General features: G+C 43.5%; 1 protein-coding gene and 1 long non-coding RNA gene across 2 annotated transcripts in view; both read left to right on the top strand.

Moving 5' to 3' along the window:
* The first annotated feature begins 425 nt into the window (after positions 1 to 425).
* On the top strand, positions 426 to 1063 carry LOC143481351 (uncharacterized). Its single transcript, XR_013122015.1, has 3 exons — positions 426 to 507; positions 850 to 877; positions 1003 to 1063. It is a non-coding gene; the product is annotated as an uncharacterized LOC143481351 (long non-coding RNA).
* Positions 1064 to 3410: 2347 nt separating this feature from the next.
* The window catches only part of sfswap (splicing factor SWAP), a 44205-nt gene continuing 30193 nt past the window's right edge, over positions 3411 to 17422 (top strand). The window contains exons 1-7 of the mRNA XM_076979570.1: positions 3411 to 3759; positions 5332 to 5495; positions 5897 to 6028; positions 8285 to 8364; positions 10554 to 10776; positions 10899 to 11020; positions 12092 to 12248. Of these exons, the coding sequence (XP_076835685.1) occupies positions 3572 to 3759; positions 5332 to 5495; positions 5897 to 6028; positions 8285 to 8364; positions 10554 to 10776; positions 10899 to 11020; positions 12092 to 12248 (1066 nt within the window). The 5' untranslated portion in view covers positions 3411 to 3571. The remainder of the gene's footprint in view (positions 3760 to 5331; positions 5496 to 5896; positions 6029 to 8284; positions 8365 to 10553; positions 10777 to 10898; positions 11021 to 12091; positions 12249 to 17422) is intronic.

The raw sequence follows: 17422 nt of genomic DNA, 5'->3' as shown, positions 1-17422 counted from the left end.
TTTATTTTCCACTCTAGGCAGGGCTTTAGCCTGATGTCATTCCTATCACTGATCTATCATTGATATGTACCAGATTACTCGGACTGAGTTGCACATGCAGTGTTGATTTTCTTAAACTGCATTCATGGAACGCCTTGAGGATTATCATCACTTGCAGTTGCTGTTAAACTGCATATATATCATTTGTAGAGGGCTCTATTCCTCCACTGTGAACCCTCCCATTATGATCCGCCCACCCTCAGCAACCTTGCGAATGTTAATTAGCAGCATAGTAAATGAGTGCCAAGGGCTAATTCACTGCAACTGATATGGTTGTTTAGCTAAATCACTGAAGTGACCCACCAGTCTCTGTGCTGATGATTAACTTGCTCTGTCCCTTTAAAGTAAACAGAACAAAGCCATTTAGACAGGGTCAGAACACTGGTGGCCCACTCACAAACAGGCAACCAAAGCGCAGAGAGACCCGTGGGCTGGAACTGCTGCGAAACCGAATCATTTAATCCCGTGGTCAGTTGTTACTTTAGATCCGGATCTTTTGGCCTTGAGTTCAACACATTTTATCTGAGGTTTAGTTAGTTCTCTAGTGAGTGCTTAACTATGGTTGCTATGGCATTCACATGCAGTCATGGTTTTGAGTACAGGAAGGTTTCTCCTTTTTTCTATATGAATGAGACAAGCTATTAGCATGATGGAAATGGTATGCTTAAATTACAGCCACAAAGACAATTAGCTGTACATCATTTTGCATGCAGTCATATTTTCTGGGTATAGGAAACTCTACATTTCTCATTTCCACTGAATAAAACTACTATTTTGATCCTTTGATAATGCAGTATTTTCATTTTCCAGGTTGCCAAGGACCGATTCCTCCTCACAGGTCAGTTTAATACCCAGAGGGGAAGGCAGAATCTCCAGCACTGGGATGGCCTGTTTTACATGTTTTCTGCAAATGTCTGGGATTCACTAAGTTCCTTTATTTCCATCTTGTTTGGTTTTCTCTAGTAATCAATTGCACGTCTTACCATTATGTGATTTCCCAGACTACGTGCTGCGCTGTGGAGGGTGAGAGTTATTTTCTTTTTCTTTCTTGATTATGGACGCTTTACTTCTATCAAGGGTCTAGGTTTGAAGGTTTTTTAATGAACCTTCATTAGGCAGAAAGGATGTGGGGATGGGGGAAGAATTTGTGTGATGTTAGAGACACAGTATGGATTTCACAGAAAATTGCACAGGGAACAACAGACTAAGGAGATCAAACCAAAGTTGGTGAAATTACATTTTTAAGGTTCTAATAAGGTTGCAGTTAAGTCCCTCTTTGGGTATTTTGTCAGAGGCAACATGTAAAATTATCTTCAGTGTCAGACAATAACACAGTATAATAATTATGGCAAGCATTTGCGATGACTTAACATTCACTTCACTCTTTAACACTTCACTCTTTAAATGGCTGATGTTTTCACAGTAGTTTATTTTATCCTATTTTTCTCTCACGTTGGCACAAAAAATTAATACAAGTAATTTTGGGTACAAATTGAACACTTAGGAAATGATGACACAGCACTAGGCTTTGATTCAGTGTCGTAACTCCTAAGAGATCACGGAGCTAACGGTCCCCATGTTCTTCCTCCCAGGCACGGCTGGAGGATGAAGCAGGATAGTTATTTATCATCCACATCCTTATCGCTGTCTCTCCAAATGAGATAGTATCAGAGACGCCTTAATCCAGTGTCCAGTCACACTGTTTAAGGCCCTTGGGAGGGAAGAGCTGTGTCGACTGTCAAGACTCATTGTTCCAGTGCGGGAGAGAAGGTGACGCCACATTTATGAGATGAAAAACGAGAGATAGTGAGTGTGGGAGGGGGGAGTGAGAAAGGAGTTTAGGGTAAAGGATGCGGAGAAAGGAGCGACAAGATACGTTTAGGGTGTCAAAGTAAAGGTCAAGATGAAAGAAAAAAGATGACTGAAAGATAGATTTAGGATGAGAGAACATAGCAAATGAGTTAGGGCCCGGAGGAGAGTTTTATTGCTAAGACATGCCCCAGAAGTCTACTGCGAGGTCTTTCTCTAATCAGAAGCTCTCTGCATGGATTAGTCCACTTCAGACACTCCCTACACACCACTGTGTATCACAGTCTGGAACTACAATCAGAGTCAAGGTAGTGGCATCTATAATGTTGCCTTTAGTGCTTGATACTTCAATGTCATTGCTTTAGCTACACTCACTAAATCATGTTTTCTGATTTCAGTAAGTTACATTATTTATAGGAAATAATAAAGGTTAAAGTAATATGCTTGTATAATCAAAAAAGTTTTACTGTCTGGGTTATAAATCAAATTTTCTCTATGGTAAACATTGAAAGGTTTTTGTTGACATTTCGTCTGCAATGTCTCAGTTTTACCCTTAAGTCCAATCATCATGCATGACTGTAATCGCAGGAAAAATAATTATGATGATATGGCAAATCTATGCATATTCTTATGAAAAATTACTGTAGCAAAAACAATAAAGAAAGTCTCCATACAGACAGAATAAATAAATATATCTATTATTAAAAATAAATGCTGACAATTGTACTTCATAATCACACACAGACACACAGACACACACACACACACACACACACAAAGTGTGATTCACTTGTGTATGCCTATGTAATCATCAAACGCCTTGTATCCCTTATTCCTGAGGTTCCAAATAATACCATCAGATTTATTGGGCTGGTTCCCTTACTTATAAAAAGTTCTCCAAGTAAGACAGCAGCTCATTTGTAATGAGCTGCTATGTTCATTTATTGAATGCCATACAAAACCTAAACTTGAGAAGACTACGTGTGTATGTGTCTGTGTGTGTTCTTGGCTGTCTTCTGGATTTTACATACTGGCTAGTCAAGCACACACTTTATCATTTGTATCAGAAATTCATCAGTGAATTAGCTGATGGGTTGGACTAGCTGCCTTAAAACTAGAGTAAACCCTGAGCGAGTCTTTTTTTTGTTTTTCACGAGTCTATTGAGCTAGGTTGCGTAACTAGGTTATGTGTTTTTGACGTTAAACTCGTCATATAACAACTATTATTATTATTAAATGACTTTAGTGTAACTTACATGACATGTAAATCAGGGGTATAATCGTGAACATCAATGGATAATTATGACCCCCTCGAATGGCAATATGGTATCACCAAATGTATGTCTACACGTTGTTATTAGCACTTTCGTTTCGACTGAGTGCGAATAATTTCCAGTTCTTGTAATAGGGCAGACAAATGAACTATTAACATCGATAATCAATCTGCGCACATAAGCACAGTCACATGTTTCTATATATATATTGACTATTTTAGAGGTTTATTGCATAAAACCAGATCGTAACGAATCTGCGACTCACGCCCCGCAACCCGGTATACTCAAGCCGCCATGTTGGTTTTGGAAGTGTTTTGAAAATCGCCCGAATGTAATTCAACCGAGCTCGCCGTCGTTTAAACCCCGTTTATTAAACACACGACAGCGGTTTTAGCGTCGTATATCGACGAACCTGCACCGACAGACCCTCGTCTTCGCTCCGACTCGCAATGTACCGCAGAGGGGCGAGTAAGAAGGACGGCGGGGCGGCCAAGGCGGAGGGCGAGGGTAAAGAGGCCGAGCTGCTGGTGTTCGGCTACGCCTGCAAGGTGTTTGGGGACGAGGAGAGGGCCCTCCACCACGAGCAGGGCCACCACCTCATCCCCTGGATGGGGGACAAGAACATCATGATTGATAGGTCGGTTGAACAAACCTAAAGGGAATAATGATGATGGTTTAACCAACTTAATGTCTTCCGGAGACTCTTGGGATTTTATTTTTGTCTTGCAGCTGGCAGGCGCTGGTGGGCATGTGTGAGAGATTACAGAATAAAAGTTCATCCTGGCGAATAAAGTTGAGATAACTTTGCTTGGCTTTTGTGTCATACGTCGAAGATGCGGGATACTAACTGGCAATTGCATTAAAAAAAGTTTTGGGGTTTGTTTTTGTTTTTTAAGAACATCATGATGCAAAGTCCTTACTCCAAGGGTCGGGCTGATTTCACACTAGCTTAGTGGCAACAGTTCAGTATTGTACTAAAAGATTTTATGATATATTAACTACAGGTTTCCAATTTCTTAGTCCCGAAACCCTTTTCTGAAGAGGGAGGCCTGTGCATCTTGACACGTGGAATTTGCTTTGGTGATTGCCACACACAACTCCAGACCTAAAACTTGCTTTTGAATGACAAAGTTCATCAGTGATGGTGTCTTTTTATTGCAAGCCACAGCAAATTCTTTGTTATAAATGCAACCATGTTACCATGTCTGTGAATTAAGGTGGTTCTTACAAAATTGTTTTTTTAAGGTTTTCCAAAAGTTCCCTGTCTGTCCTCTTGCTCTGTAATCTAACATGATTCTCTTACAGGCTGTGCAGCTTTGCCAAGTGGCCAACTGGGTCTATGTGCAGATTTTATTCTTCCTTTTTTTCCACTTTTTCAGTTCAGCGTCAAGTCTTATTGACAAGCTAAATAAGTAAATAAAAACTGACCGTTGCTAAAATTCCATATGGGAGTTGCAAAGCTGGGGTCTTGATGGTTACAGTGAGCCACCTTAATATGCATGGATGTGTTTCCTGTCTCCAATGTGTATGTGTGTGTCTCTCTTATCACGTAACCCGGACCTTATTTCCTCAGCGATTAAGGCTAAGGGGTCCTGCCAGGCCCCAACTGCCATCTCCACCACCACTTCTCTCTTTCGCCTGAAGAAACTGGAACTGAGAAGTGGAATAGAGGAGCGAACGCAGGAAAAAATCGTCCGTATGGGTTCTTGCGGATAGGTATTTATGTGCTCGGGCTTGTGTGGATGTACCATTTTACAGTAAAAGTAGAAATGATGAAGTGAGTGGTCTCAGAGTCTCGGTTGTCTGACATGGGTACAGCCTGTTGTTGTTGAACCATGTAAGGTAAGAGGCAAGTTGTTCTTTTGTTTCTGTTTTTTTTTTTTCTTCCCCTGACACAGTGCTGTTTCAAGTTTTTAAAGGCTTAGTGAAGAATGTTACGGATGTAGGTAGTAATTTATAGAAAGAGAATGAGCGTCTGTTGCGCTGTACACCGGGAGTGTGGTGATTGAGTTTCTTTTGCCTCCCAGTGCAGTTCATGCACTCCCATGTCCAAAAAGAAGCTTGTAAGAGAAATAGATGTGTTACCAAAAAGGAAAAAAAAAAAAGAAAAAATAGTCTCTTTATCTTCAGGGTTCCTCGGTGCGGTGAGTATTCTCTCTCTGTGTCCCACAGGTATTTTCCTGTCTAATCCCACTTATTCGTTTTGCAGGTACGATGGCCGTGGTCATTTACATGATCTTTCGGAGTATGATGCAGGCTCATGGAACCAGAGCTACCAGCTGTCTGAGGAGGAGGTGAGGATAGAGGCTCTGTGTGACGAGGAGAGATACCTGGCCTTACACACCGACCTGCTGGAGGAGGAGGCTCGGCAGGGTAAACACTTAACGTCTTTCACTCCTTAATATATCTGCGTTTTGAAGGGCTTATCTAACTGCTGCGGGGTTAAGTGCTTAACAATAGGAGGAGTAACATTAATGTTTAAGATGATGACGATGATTATGGTGATAATGATGGCCCCAGATAATAAAGTTCTCTGTAAAATCAAACATTTAAAGCTCCTTTGTTGCTTTCTGCTATTTTTATGCCCGTTTGACTATATGAGGTCCATTATAACACTTTATAATATAACACTTTATAGTTAAATATGGAAAAAAACACATTTTATTAGTTTGTGAGAAACATTAAATTTGTTAATGACATTTCGGTGCATATTTCAGGTTCATTCATATATATATATTCATTGTTTTTTTTTTTTTAATAACTTTGACATGCAGAAGAGGAATACAAGAGGCTGAGTGAGGCCTTGGCTGACGAAGGCACCTACAATGCAGTGGCCTTCCGTTACAGTGCGGACTACTACGACCCCTCCCAGCCCACCGAGGAAGAGGATGGTAGCAAAGACCATGGTGAGGACACATGACGGCACTCTTTAAAGTCATCTTCAGGACAAGCGAAAATGGACATGTGGGGGAAAAGAACCCTGTAGTTTAAGCTCTAGCCTTTGAAAACACGGTCACTTCAGGACGTAGTCATGACTTTGCCTCCCTTAAAGCGAAGTAAAGTGTCGTTTGTCTCTGCCACTGAACGGCTAAAAGTTTGGGTTTGTGTAGGGGATTTTAGTAATGAGTCTGACTCATAATGAGTCTTAAACTCTGACTCCAGACACTTAATGAACAAACAAGTTGGAAAGTGCAAGTCTTACTGTGTAACTCGGTAGGTAATGAGAATAAATTGGTTTGTATTGTGTAACAACACGTCCTCTCCTCTGGGGGACTGGGGTTGAACCCCATTGGGAAAACACTCTGTGCTGTTCTAATAAGAGTCCTTGGCCAAGGCTCCTAACACTACATTCAACTGCCTCTGTAACATGCGTGAAGTTGTAAGTCACTTTGGGTAAGAATGCCTGCCCCGTGTTTGAAATGTAGGATTTATGTAATCAGCTTTATAAAGATCCTTAATGTTGAAACTGGTTTGTCAGAAGTACAGCTAATCTAATCTAGTAAACATGCACAACAGATGTTCACGGTACTCACTCTTAATTCAGCGAGTAATTAAGCATTTACATGATGTAACATCTGAAAAACAGAGCTTCGTGCGAGTTGAATGAAATATAGGATTAATTAGCATAGTACAAACCAGTCAGCGATGCATTGCGATTGGTTAACTATTTTAATGACCGCACAAATCATTGTAAGCATCAGAAATGCAGCATAGAAAATACTATCTGAATGTTACCCCCCCCGAATTCACTTCTCTTGACCAAGAACAGAGTTTGCCCCTACCGACCAATCAAAAGAACCCACAGTCAGCTATTTCCCCAGCAATAGCCACAGGAGCTCACAAGTTATACAACGATTTACAGTCCCGAATAACAACTGACCGTTTGTGCTGGGGTCCCACAACAGTGAGCGTTGTGATGTGGCCACACCTGTCTCTGAGACCACAGATGTGCCCAGCAGTGGGGTTGACGAGAACCAGACCGCACAGACCAGTGCTTGGCCTGCATCTGCTGACTGAATAAATACAGAAGCCTGGGTATTCTGCCTCCGTGCTCTCGTCCGCCAGCCCCTCCCCTGAGCAGAGATTACACACACATTGATGGTAATTGGAGACAGAGAAAAATAGAAATCCCTGCACATATTCATGATTATTCATAAACACCTGTCCCCCATTGGTTCTCATTTGGGTTTTACCAAACACCTGCAATATGGCTTCCTGCATCTCGCAATCACTGTCTCCATTTCAGGCCCTGAATTTACATTTTTGATGCATGGAACAGGTTAAACGGGGAAACGCTTTCTGTGCAACACTTTGTAGTTCATTTTTTATGATGGGAGTAGCTTTCTGTAAGGGTCTGTTCATCTACAAATAACCGAACAAATATCTCCAGTCCTGGTGCTTCTTGGGTGTCCATGGATGACCGTAGGCGAAGTTCTTCGGTTTATCTACCGTACTGCGGTTGTAAATAATTGATAAAGGTTCTAGCAGGAGTGAACATCGGCCCACACGCGCGTATCTCATAACAGATGGCTCTGGCTCTGGCGGGTCAGCTAATGTCACCTGTGTTCCTGCAGCGGTCTCGGTGTGAACACACTTTTCTTGGTCTCTCATGTCGGGAGAAGAGGCGACTTGTCTTGATAAGCAACCGAAACCGTGTGGTGCACGTAGTGCGGCGCTTGGGGAATACGCAGCAGGACACACCTCTGGCGCTTTGTAATTCTCTGATTTAATCAGCACAAACGGCTCCATTAGTCCTTAACAAGCTGCTGAAGGATTAGAGGCACTAGGTGAAAAGCGAGTGTGTTTGGAACTAATGTGTCAGACATGCGCATCGTCTACGGCTTCCCCACGGCGAACGGTGCATAACATTTTCATTTCCAGCGGACCTGTCCACCTGTTATTTCAAGCGGAGAGATATTGGGGGGGGGGGGGGGGGGGGGGGGGGGCTACAGCACACAAAGCAGATGTGACCTGCTGTCCCCAAATGATGGAGAGAGATGGTGGTGGAGGTGAAGTGCCTCAGGTCATGCAGTCCAAGTAAAGTCTGACGGTTTATAGTGGTGTCTCAGCAACTTGTTTTTAGTGCATACACTCTCACTCACTCCTTTTATCTCTCTTGGTTTCTCTCTCTCTCTCTCTCTCTCTGTCTTTCTCTCCGTCAGACCCTGAGCCTCAGGAGGAAGACGGTGAAGAGCCTTTTGTCGCACCCCCCGGCCTGATCATCCCCCCTGATGTGGAACTGGTATGATCCACATACGAGTCATAGAAGACTTGCACAACCTGAATATTACCTTTGATCTGTCCAACATCTCTGCTTTAAAAATTAATCTAAGCAGTTGTTATATGGCGTGCTCCGTGTTGTGTATTTGCAATTTATTTCCTACCCAAGTTTGATTTTATTTTGTGTGACTGTAAGTAAATCGGAGATCCGTATTACAACTTGGTCACAGGGGTGGGATGAATATAAATTACAGTCAAGGCATGTTGAAAGGCTGGAGAAGAATATGTTCTTAAGGCACATCGTTTTGTGCAGAAGTTTGTCTTGAACAACTTTAATCTGGTTCGGTGGGACTGTAGATGAGTTGGCAGTATATAAATGTAAAGTAAATAAATTGGCCTTTTGGTTTCTGGAGAGCTTGAGATTTGTTCACATTTTGCATCAGGAGGGTTGCTGGCTGTCCATGAATTTCTAACTGTAAAATTGGTTGTGAAGCCCAGACACTAAGCATCATGTCCTAACAGGTTATTTTAGAAGGCGCTTTGAGTGGGGTGAGTTTGTACAGCCAGTGTGAGTGGCAGTTTGGTACACTGTAGCCATATCAAAATAAATTAACTGAATAAATTCAGAGTAAGTAAGATTATAGGGCACAGTCAAAGAAATTATTACTGAAAGCATTCATGAAAGTATTGCTGAACTTCTAAACTGGGCAAATGGAGCAGGTGTAGCATCGTGTGTATTATTATTATTATTATTATTATTAAATGCATCATAGTGTTCCTTCCTGCATATATATTGTGAATAATAGTTTATTGGTTTGTCTTGATTTTTTCACTTCAGGAGTGCACCAGTTGGCAATGCAAGCTTTTATTACAATTTCTACCATGCTGTGTGGTAATGGTACAGCTGTAGGTTTAAGTGTTTTTCTGTGAATTTTACATTTTCTCTCACAAAAACAAACAGTGTGTGAGTGTTTATCTACAGGAGAGGTAGTTCAGGAGTCCTGACTTAACCTTTGTTCTTCTAAAACATTGAAAATACTTGAAAATAAAATAAAAAATCAACCCAGAAAAACAACCGGAGGTGAAGCAGCGGTTCTAAGCCAGGTGTGTTGCGTGAAAAGCCTGAAGGCTCCAGTGGTCCTGGGTTTCTGCGTTCCCCTGTGGACCCATGGAGCTGCGGCCCCGTTTCAACCTTTAGCAGTTAACACCCTAGCATGCTAGCACACTCCACACTGGGCGTTTGGATGTGAGCTCTAAAGATCATTGACCGTATGCTCATGACCTCTGTGTGGGGATCGCTGCTCCCATAACACGTTTCTCAATCCAGATGTCCTGAAAACTCCCACTGTATTCCAGGTGTAAGTGTTGATCCCATAGAAATGCGATGGTAGTTGCTTCCAACTTTAGCTGTTGTTGTATTTTTTTTTTTTAATATATATCAAGCTCTCGTGTGCCGGGACTTTGATTGGCACAGCACTGAAGCCTTCTATCTCATCTCGATACACCCAATTAGTTTTAAGCTGGCAAGGCGCTTTGAACGTGTCTGCTGAATTATTAATCTGCATCCGGTCTCGTTACCCTCGCCATGTTGCCATGGCGTCAGTGCCTTCATGCACAACAACCGCCAGGAATGGGAGGATTCTGTTTCTGCTTCATCACTCCATGAAGAATCGGGGCGTTTGGATCATTTTAGCAGCGTAGCAGTTTGTGCCAGCCATTTGATTCTCTTAACCTTTCGGTTTTTCAAAGCAAAAATTCCTCCTGTCCCCCAAGTTCAGTTTATTTGATAAATCCTTCTAGATCTTCTAGCATGTCCATGAGTTTTGACTAAAAATGCAAAGTTTGTCTCATAACTGGTTTTATGGGTTGTTTCTAAAGAAGGCCTTTTGTAAAAAAAAAAACAGGAGACATCTTCATGGGATGTTTTTTTTTACTTCCTTCATTTATTCATCAACAGTCTGTCATGCATCATGTTCTGTGGGTGTCTGAATAGCAGGAACAATTAATACATCTTCTGTCCTTCCACACGAAACTTTGATTTCCCGTCTGTGTATCGGACAACTAATGTGGGCGAAAATCTCTTCCGAATATAAGCTTCTCATATGCTAATTCGACCAAATCTGTGCCGCAGTCTTTGTAAAACCAGAGTCACGTCTCATCTTCACTCATCTTTGTTCTTTTTTCTTTTTTGTTTTTGTTCGTCTCTTTTAGCCCGCGACCATAAAGACCCACGCCATCATCGAGCGTACGGCCAATTTTGTGTGCAAGCAGGGAGCCCAGTTTGAGATAGTGCTGAAGGCCAAACAGGCTGGAAACTCCCAGTTTGACTTCCTACGCTTCGACCATTATCTTAACCCCTACTACAAGCACATCCTCCGGGCCATGAAGGAGGGTCGGTACACCGCCTCCGACAGCAAGCAAGACCAGGCCACAGGCACGACTCCGGCCACGATGCCCCCTGCTTACACACCATCCACACTAGTGATCTCTCAACACGTTATTTCACAGCAACAAATGTCTTGAATAGTGCTTTTAGATCTAAACTCCTCTCCACAGAATCCAAATCAGGAAATTCAGATGATAGCGACAGCGATTTTGATGATAATGGGGACGGCAGCTATCTTCATCCCAGTCTGTTTGCACCTAAGAAGAGCTCTCGTCTAGAGGAGCTCATGAAGGTATGAGCTAAGCGTCGTACACATCCTAGCTTATATATGCACCAGCGTACATCTTTAGTTAAGTGTGCGTTTCCTCTGCTTGTGCTCAAAAAAATATTTGAGACTTCAGCATGTTGCATCTCTCCCATTGTTTTTCTAATGGCTTGTCTCACATGGCTTCGGTATTCAAAAGCAACACACTTTAAAATGAACAGAACGTGTCTGTTTTACATTCCCTGCAATAGTTCGGCCTGCTATCAAAATGTCTTGACATCGGAGCATGTTAGAATATTTTTTTTTTATTAGTATAGATGAGAATAAATCGATTTTAATGCTCTGTTTCTTGATCTAATGTTCTGTATGGTTTTCATCCGTGCGCCAGTGTTTCATTTGTATCGAGTGGGGCAAAACAAATGAATACTGGAAAGCCTATTAAATCCCTATGTTGCCATATTTTATTTTCCTAGTTGAGACTTTTTACCACAACTTTATAGTTTCCTTCTCAACTTTCATACTGTCGAGAGCCTGTCAGAACATTTTGTGGTTTTGAGAATGCAGTGGTCAAAGTAAATGACACTTTCCAGTAGCTGTCATCAGTGGGGGGTTCTTTCCATTGTTACTGGCCCGAGCCCCTGGTGCGGAGGCCAGGAGACCCTGCGGCCGTCCCCATCATTTGTTGTGGTTCGGCTCCCGGCAGAGCTGGGCCACGTAATCAAGCTGTTGAAGCCTGATAACCTGTCTCACATTTATTAAGAGCTGAACTAGAAGAGAAATGTGGACCGGAGACCCTGCAGGACTGGGCTAGTAACCTGTACATTACTGTATATTTTTACTCAACCCAAGCTTTTTGTACCAAACTTTTGCTGAGGTTTTTCTAGCTATTAAAGTTGTATTGTAGTGTGTGTTGAATAATTTGCCCCATGTAAAACTGATTAGATGGGCATTGTAATAGGTGCCCTCCGTATATATGCCCTTTGTATATATATTTTTTTCATGTCCACAGAAGTTGAAATAATTATAACGTCTCTTGGGTGATTCGTAACCTTGGGGGAGAACGGGGACATCATTCCTAACCTGTCTCTCTGCCTCCAGCCCCTTCAGGTCATGGACCCGGACCACCCTCTGGCTGCCCTGGTCCGCAAAGCCCAGCAAGAGAGGCACGGGGCCGTAGCCATGGCAGCCAAGCCGGAGGAAGAGACCGTGGCACCGGCGGTGGGAGCTGTTTCCTCAGAGGCGTACGCATCTGACGGTGAGGGCAAGAACCCGAATAGTGATCCCGCAGGGCGGGACGAGGGCCTTGTTAAAGGACTTCGGGTAGTCCCGCGTGTTACGGGACTCTTGGGGGCCCTCCGCTGGGCTGGTAGAGTGTGGTCACTGTAGCACCAGACCTTTAAGACGGCAGTAGACGATTGACGGATCGTGTGCCTTGAGGATGTCCTTGAAGAACCTGCTCAGTAAGAACGATGCTCCCGGGGAAGGTAGATACTTCAAACTCTGGAGAAGCAGTTTGTTAAATGAAGACCGGTGTGTGTGGTGGTGACCGGTGTTTGTGTGGTGACCGGTGTGTGTGGTGGTGTGGAGATCTCCACTTCCCTCACTCATGACTTTCAGCCTAACCACCTCCTGACTTTGCTTTTTAATATTCCAGAATATTCTTTAATTTCAGTGTAGACCCAGAGCCCTTGACTAATAACTATGTGCATCAGAGAAACGTCTGTCCTGTCCTACTTGGTGATTAATCGTGTCTGTAAACTTGTTGCGTTACTGGGAAATTCACAATTTCAAATGATACACATGCCATTTATGTAAGTCTTGACAGATGGCAAACACCCTCCTTAGTTTCTGTTGCTAACTCAGTCAAGCTTTTAGGCTAACAGTTTTCTCAATCTTCATGAGATTTTAGGCCTGATTACATGAATCAAGTCTCTCAGATATGGTCTTCAACACTAGAAGGTCCATGAAATCATGGAACATATAGTTCTCCCATTTCTGAGTGATTTTTTTTCCTTCTCTGGTTTTTATTATTGCTTTTGCAGTGGGAACTCAGGAACGAGTGTTCTACTAGGGTACGTACTATAGTCTGGGATGATGGATTCTTCTCTATTAATTCTAGCGGCTTCATGTGGGAAGGCTTGAGGGTAGGTTGCCATGCCCAGCAAAGTCACCCTTTCAGCATATGGTTTCAAAGCAGCGAACCTAGCTGTGATCTTCCCACAGCCACTAATATTAACGTCGGTGAGTGCTGAGAGACATGCTAGCATCCATATACAAATATGACATTTATTTGTTAAGTCTGCCCTGCTTTTAGAGTTCAGTGTATCCTCATACAGTGGAGTGAGGAGGGGGGCGTTGATTCACATTCTAGTGGTCAGCATTCGACAGACGCTCCGTCATCCTCTACGTTTTGGGATTTGCCCCCAGGAGGGGCAAGAGCCGGGTCATGCTGCCCCTGGCTTCATCGCGTTCTGCCACATTCCGGCGCGTGCGCCGAAGATCCGACTTTACGTAGTCACGCCTCCACCACCTCCGCCCAACCACGGCCTCCGTGGTCAGCAGGTCTCTGCTGAAATGTGCAGTCTTTGTCATTTAACACTGCACACGCAACTTGCTTCCAAACCTGGGAGGCTTTCTCTCTTTCAACTGACTTGTTCATTATGAATGCAACTTATGTATTGTTTAGCCATCCAGAACTGTGTGTGTGCCCACGCAAACATGGTCATTGTTTCTTAAAAATTATATATAAATAATCTTATGAAATGAACATCCAAATCTTGATTTGTGAATCAGATATTCCAAGTAAGGAACACACAGAAAAAAATATATATTTTCATTATTTATTCATTAAAAGTAATTTCTCTCTCCAAAATATAAAAATCTGCCAACTGCAAGTGTGTGAACTCTTCCTTTTGCAGCCATTACTTCAATCAGACGTCTTCTGTAACCACAAACGAGTGTCTCACATCTGCTTTTTGGGATTTTTGCCCCCTCCTCCTTGCACAGTTCCACCAGTTGAGTGGTTGGAGAAACATCTGGCATGTACCGCCCACATCAGATCTTGGGACAGCATTTCTATGGGATTGAGGTCCGGACCTTGACTGGGCCAATCCAGAATGCAAATCTTTCTCTTAAGTCGTTCTTTGGTCGTTTTGCTGGAATGCTTTGGGTCGTTGACTTGTTGCATAATCTATTTCCATCCCAGCTTCAACTGTCTGACTAATGGCAGGAGGTTCTTGTCAAGAATTTGTTGATGGCCCGGGGAATTGATGGTTCCCTGGATAATGGAGTCGTCCAGGTCTGGAGGCAGAAAAGCAAACCGAGACCTTCACATTTCCACCACCATGCTTCAGTGTTGGGAGGAGGTTCTTCTCTTTATATGTAGTATTTACTTTTCTCCAAACATGGTGTCTGTGATTGTGGCCCAATAATTCAATTTTGGACTCATCTGTCCAAAGAATGGACTTCCAGAAAGCCTCTGGTTTGTGCTCTGGCAAAGTTTCACCGAGGAACTTTGTTCTTTCTTGAGAGCAGAGGCTTCCGTCTAGCAACTCTCCCATGAACGCCGTGTCTGTAGATGTGTTGCACATGTGCATTTATCCCAGATGCTGCCACAGGGGTCTGCAGCTCTCTGGAGGTGAGGTGTGATGGGTTTGGCCTCTACTTGAATTATTATTTTTCTGGTTCTTCTTGGTGCAAGTTTTGATGGCCGTCCACTTCTGGGCAGAGTTGTGGTGATGCTGAGTGTCCTCCATTTGTAGATGATTTGTCTTACAGTGAATGGATAGAGCTGGAATCTTTTGGAGATGGTCTTGTAGACCACCTTCCTGATCTTGGATATCTCCCATGCTCTCTGCGTTGTTGATCTGTGGGTTTTACCCCTTGGTACCACAGTGGTATGGTTGGTTTCCTCTCTCTTTTAATCAGTGTGGCTCAAATCCTTTCCCAAGGATGTCTCATTTGATTGGTCTGCTTAATTGATTGCTTGAGCAATTGAATTTACCAATGCACCCGTGTTTCATTCACTTCTGCACATGCTCTGATTCCATCTTTCATGTAGTCTGCAGGCAAGTGACACACTTCCTTCAAAACAACTAAATGGAATTGATGAACATAAAACCTGACATTTCATATACAAAAACTGGTGATGATAAAATAAGAGAATCAGGGTATATGTACGTACATATGTGTGGTACATCTCTCTCTCTCTCTCTTTCTTTTTTTTTTTTTTTTTTTAAATTTATATATATATTTTATATATATATATATATATATATATATATATATATATATATAAAATATGATAAATGAAGTGTCTACAGAATAGGCCCTTTTCTGAACTGGGATCTCTGCTGAATTGGTTATAGTGGGCCATTTTTACTCTGAGGCCTGCTGTCCCAGATAAACTCTGGAACAAAGTTGCCTGAGCTGCAGTGGATTCTGTTGCTTTTCGGTTGCTGTGGCTCTTTTCTCTGGTGACCCCGTGCGAGTCCACCGCAGTCGTCAGCGCCGAGTCGCGCTGGACGGTTCACATGGCTCTGTTGGGCTCCGACGAGCTTTTGCGCTGGTATAAAAGGTGAGCTAGGTTCGCCACTCCACTGAACCTCCACTCTTGTCTTCCGGGGGCGGGGCCTCTTAAGTGTGTACCCCCCACCCTGTATTAATCACTGGAAGCAGGATCACCCTCCAGATCCTAGCCTGTGTTCCTCAGACTCTCCGCCTCTGCTGTAAGGCGATTGGACGGACTAACCGAAGAGATTTGTTGTTTGGACTGCGCACCACAACATTATGGGATGTCTTCTGTTTGTCTTCCCTCCTCTTTTATCTGGTGGAAGTCATTGACTTATGCGGTGTCTGGCTTCACTGTGTCATGTCTCCGTCTCTACAGGGAGACCTGCACGATACAGACACTTTAAAAACGTGCTCACGCCTCCCTGGGCTGTTGAGGAAAGCACTCAAACACAAGCAAACAAAAGGAATTGGAAGTATAGTTCAGGAACTAATCTTGAAGAAATGTAGCTACCTGTCTGTATGCACCCACACACACACACACACACACACACACACACACACACACACACACACACACACACACACACACACACGGTGTGTTCAGTGGTGTGCGAATGCAGAGTCCCATCCAGAGTCGAACGCTCCTGTCCTCCCACTGACGAGATTCTGTTATATCTGCTTTTGATGTGAAACTAGGAGTGGAGAGCTGAGCTGCAGTGAGCTGACCGAGGGCAGCCTTGCACATCAGGACTTCCTGAGTGGCAGCATTAGCCCCGCCCCCTGCTCAGATGCCCTCACTGCCACTCTGGGCAGTTTGATTCTGTCCTGATTGCTCGTGAGGTCGTCACTTGTTTTGAATTCAGCAGGTCCAGTTCACCAACTACTTTAAATGCACGCTGCTTGTGCGGTGAGCTGGGAAAACAAAAACTGCTTCCCAGTTCACACGGCTGTCTCAAACGCTGGTGCGTTGTGAATGTAATTTGTAGCCGTCATCATTACAAAATACAGTATCTGCATATTTTACGGGGAGAAATAAGAGCGAGACCGCCCTCAGTGCCAAACCCGTCAGGCGGGGTGCAGCACGCTTGACATCTCGTATTGTTCTCATGGAGCCAATACAATACCGTGTTCATAAAAACAAAACGAATGGGAAGTTTCTGTTAGAAGGTTGATTGGAAAGAACTTCAAAATGAACGTGGAGATTATTTGTAAACAAAAACTGCCAAACAAGCACATGGTATCAAAAATAGCAGCAAGAGGTTCTGATCCAAAGGTTTTTTTTCCGTACTACATACCTGGTCTTCTCTCTCTTATCCTAGGTGCTATTTTCTGCTGTGGTCACACATTTGTTCCTCAGTTGTTCAAGACTTGTTCCGTAACTGATGGCGTAAATGCCCTTGCAGTGTGTGTCCTTACGTGTTGATGACGGTGTTTAGCGTGATCCTCGGAAGCCGTCCGTGGTATCTCCGTCACGAGCCTCCTCCATTAGACTGAGGGGACCTGGTGATAAGAGCCACTGTAATGGGGCCTCCATGCCAAGAAAACCTCCCTAAATGGATTGAGAAATGAAGGATGTGGCAGTAAGGAAAACTGACTTGGGTTCGTTTTCTCCAGCCCTGAAGAGGAAGAATCAGTCATGCAGTTGAGAGGATTTCAGCAGACGCAGCCGAGTTTCGTGACCTGGGAGTCACGGGGTGTACAATCTCCTGCTCATCTGTAGCAGGAACATGCAGTAATCTTCCATTCACTGGACCCTGGACGGTTGTTGTGTCTTTTGACAAACATTCCCCATTATTGTGTTGCGCAGAACCCAAACACAGTTGGGCCAGCACTTACCTCACACTGTACACACACACACACACACACACACACACACACACACACACACACACACACACACACACCTCTTTACTCATC

Source organism: Brachyhypopomus gauderio, chromosome 18 (genome assembly GCF_052324685.1).
Source record: "Brachyhypopomus gauderio isolate BG-103 chromosome 18, BGAUD_0.2, whole genome shotgun sequence".
In the NCBI taxonomy this organism is placed as follows: domain Eukaryota; kingdom Metazoa; phylum Chordata; class Actinopteri; order Gymnotiformes; family Hypopomidae; genus Brachyhypopomus; species Brachyhypopomus gauderio.
The sequence above is the reverse complement of the archived record's forward strand: the minus strand, read 5'-3'. Positions and strand labels throughout refer to the sequence as shown.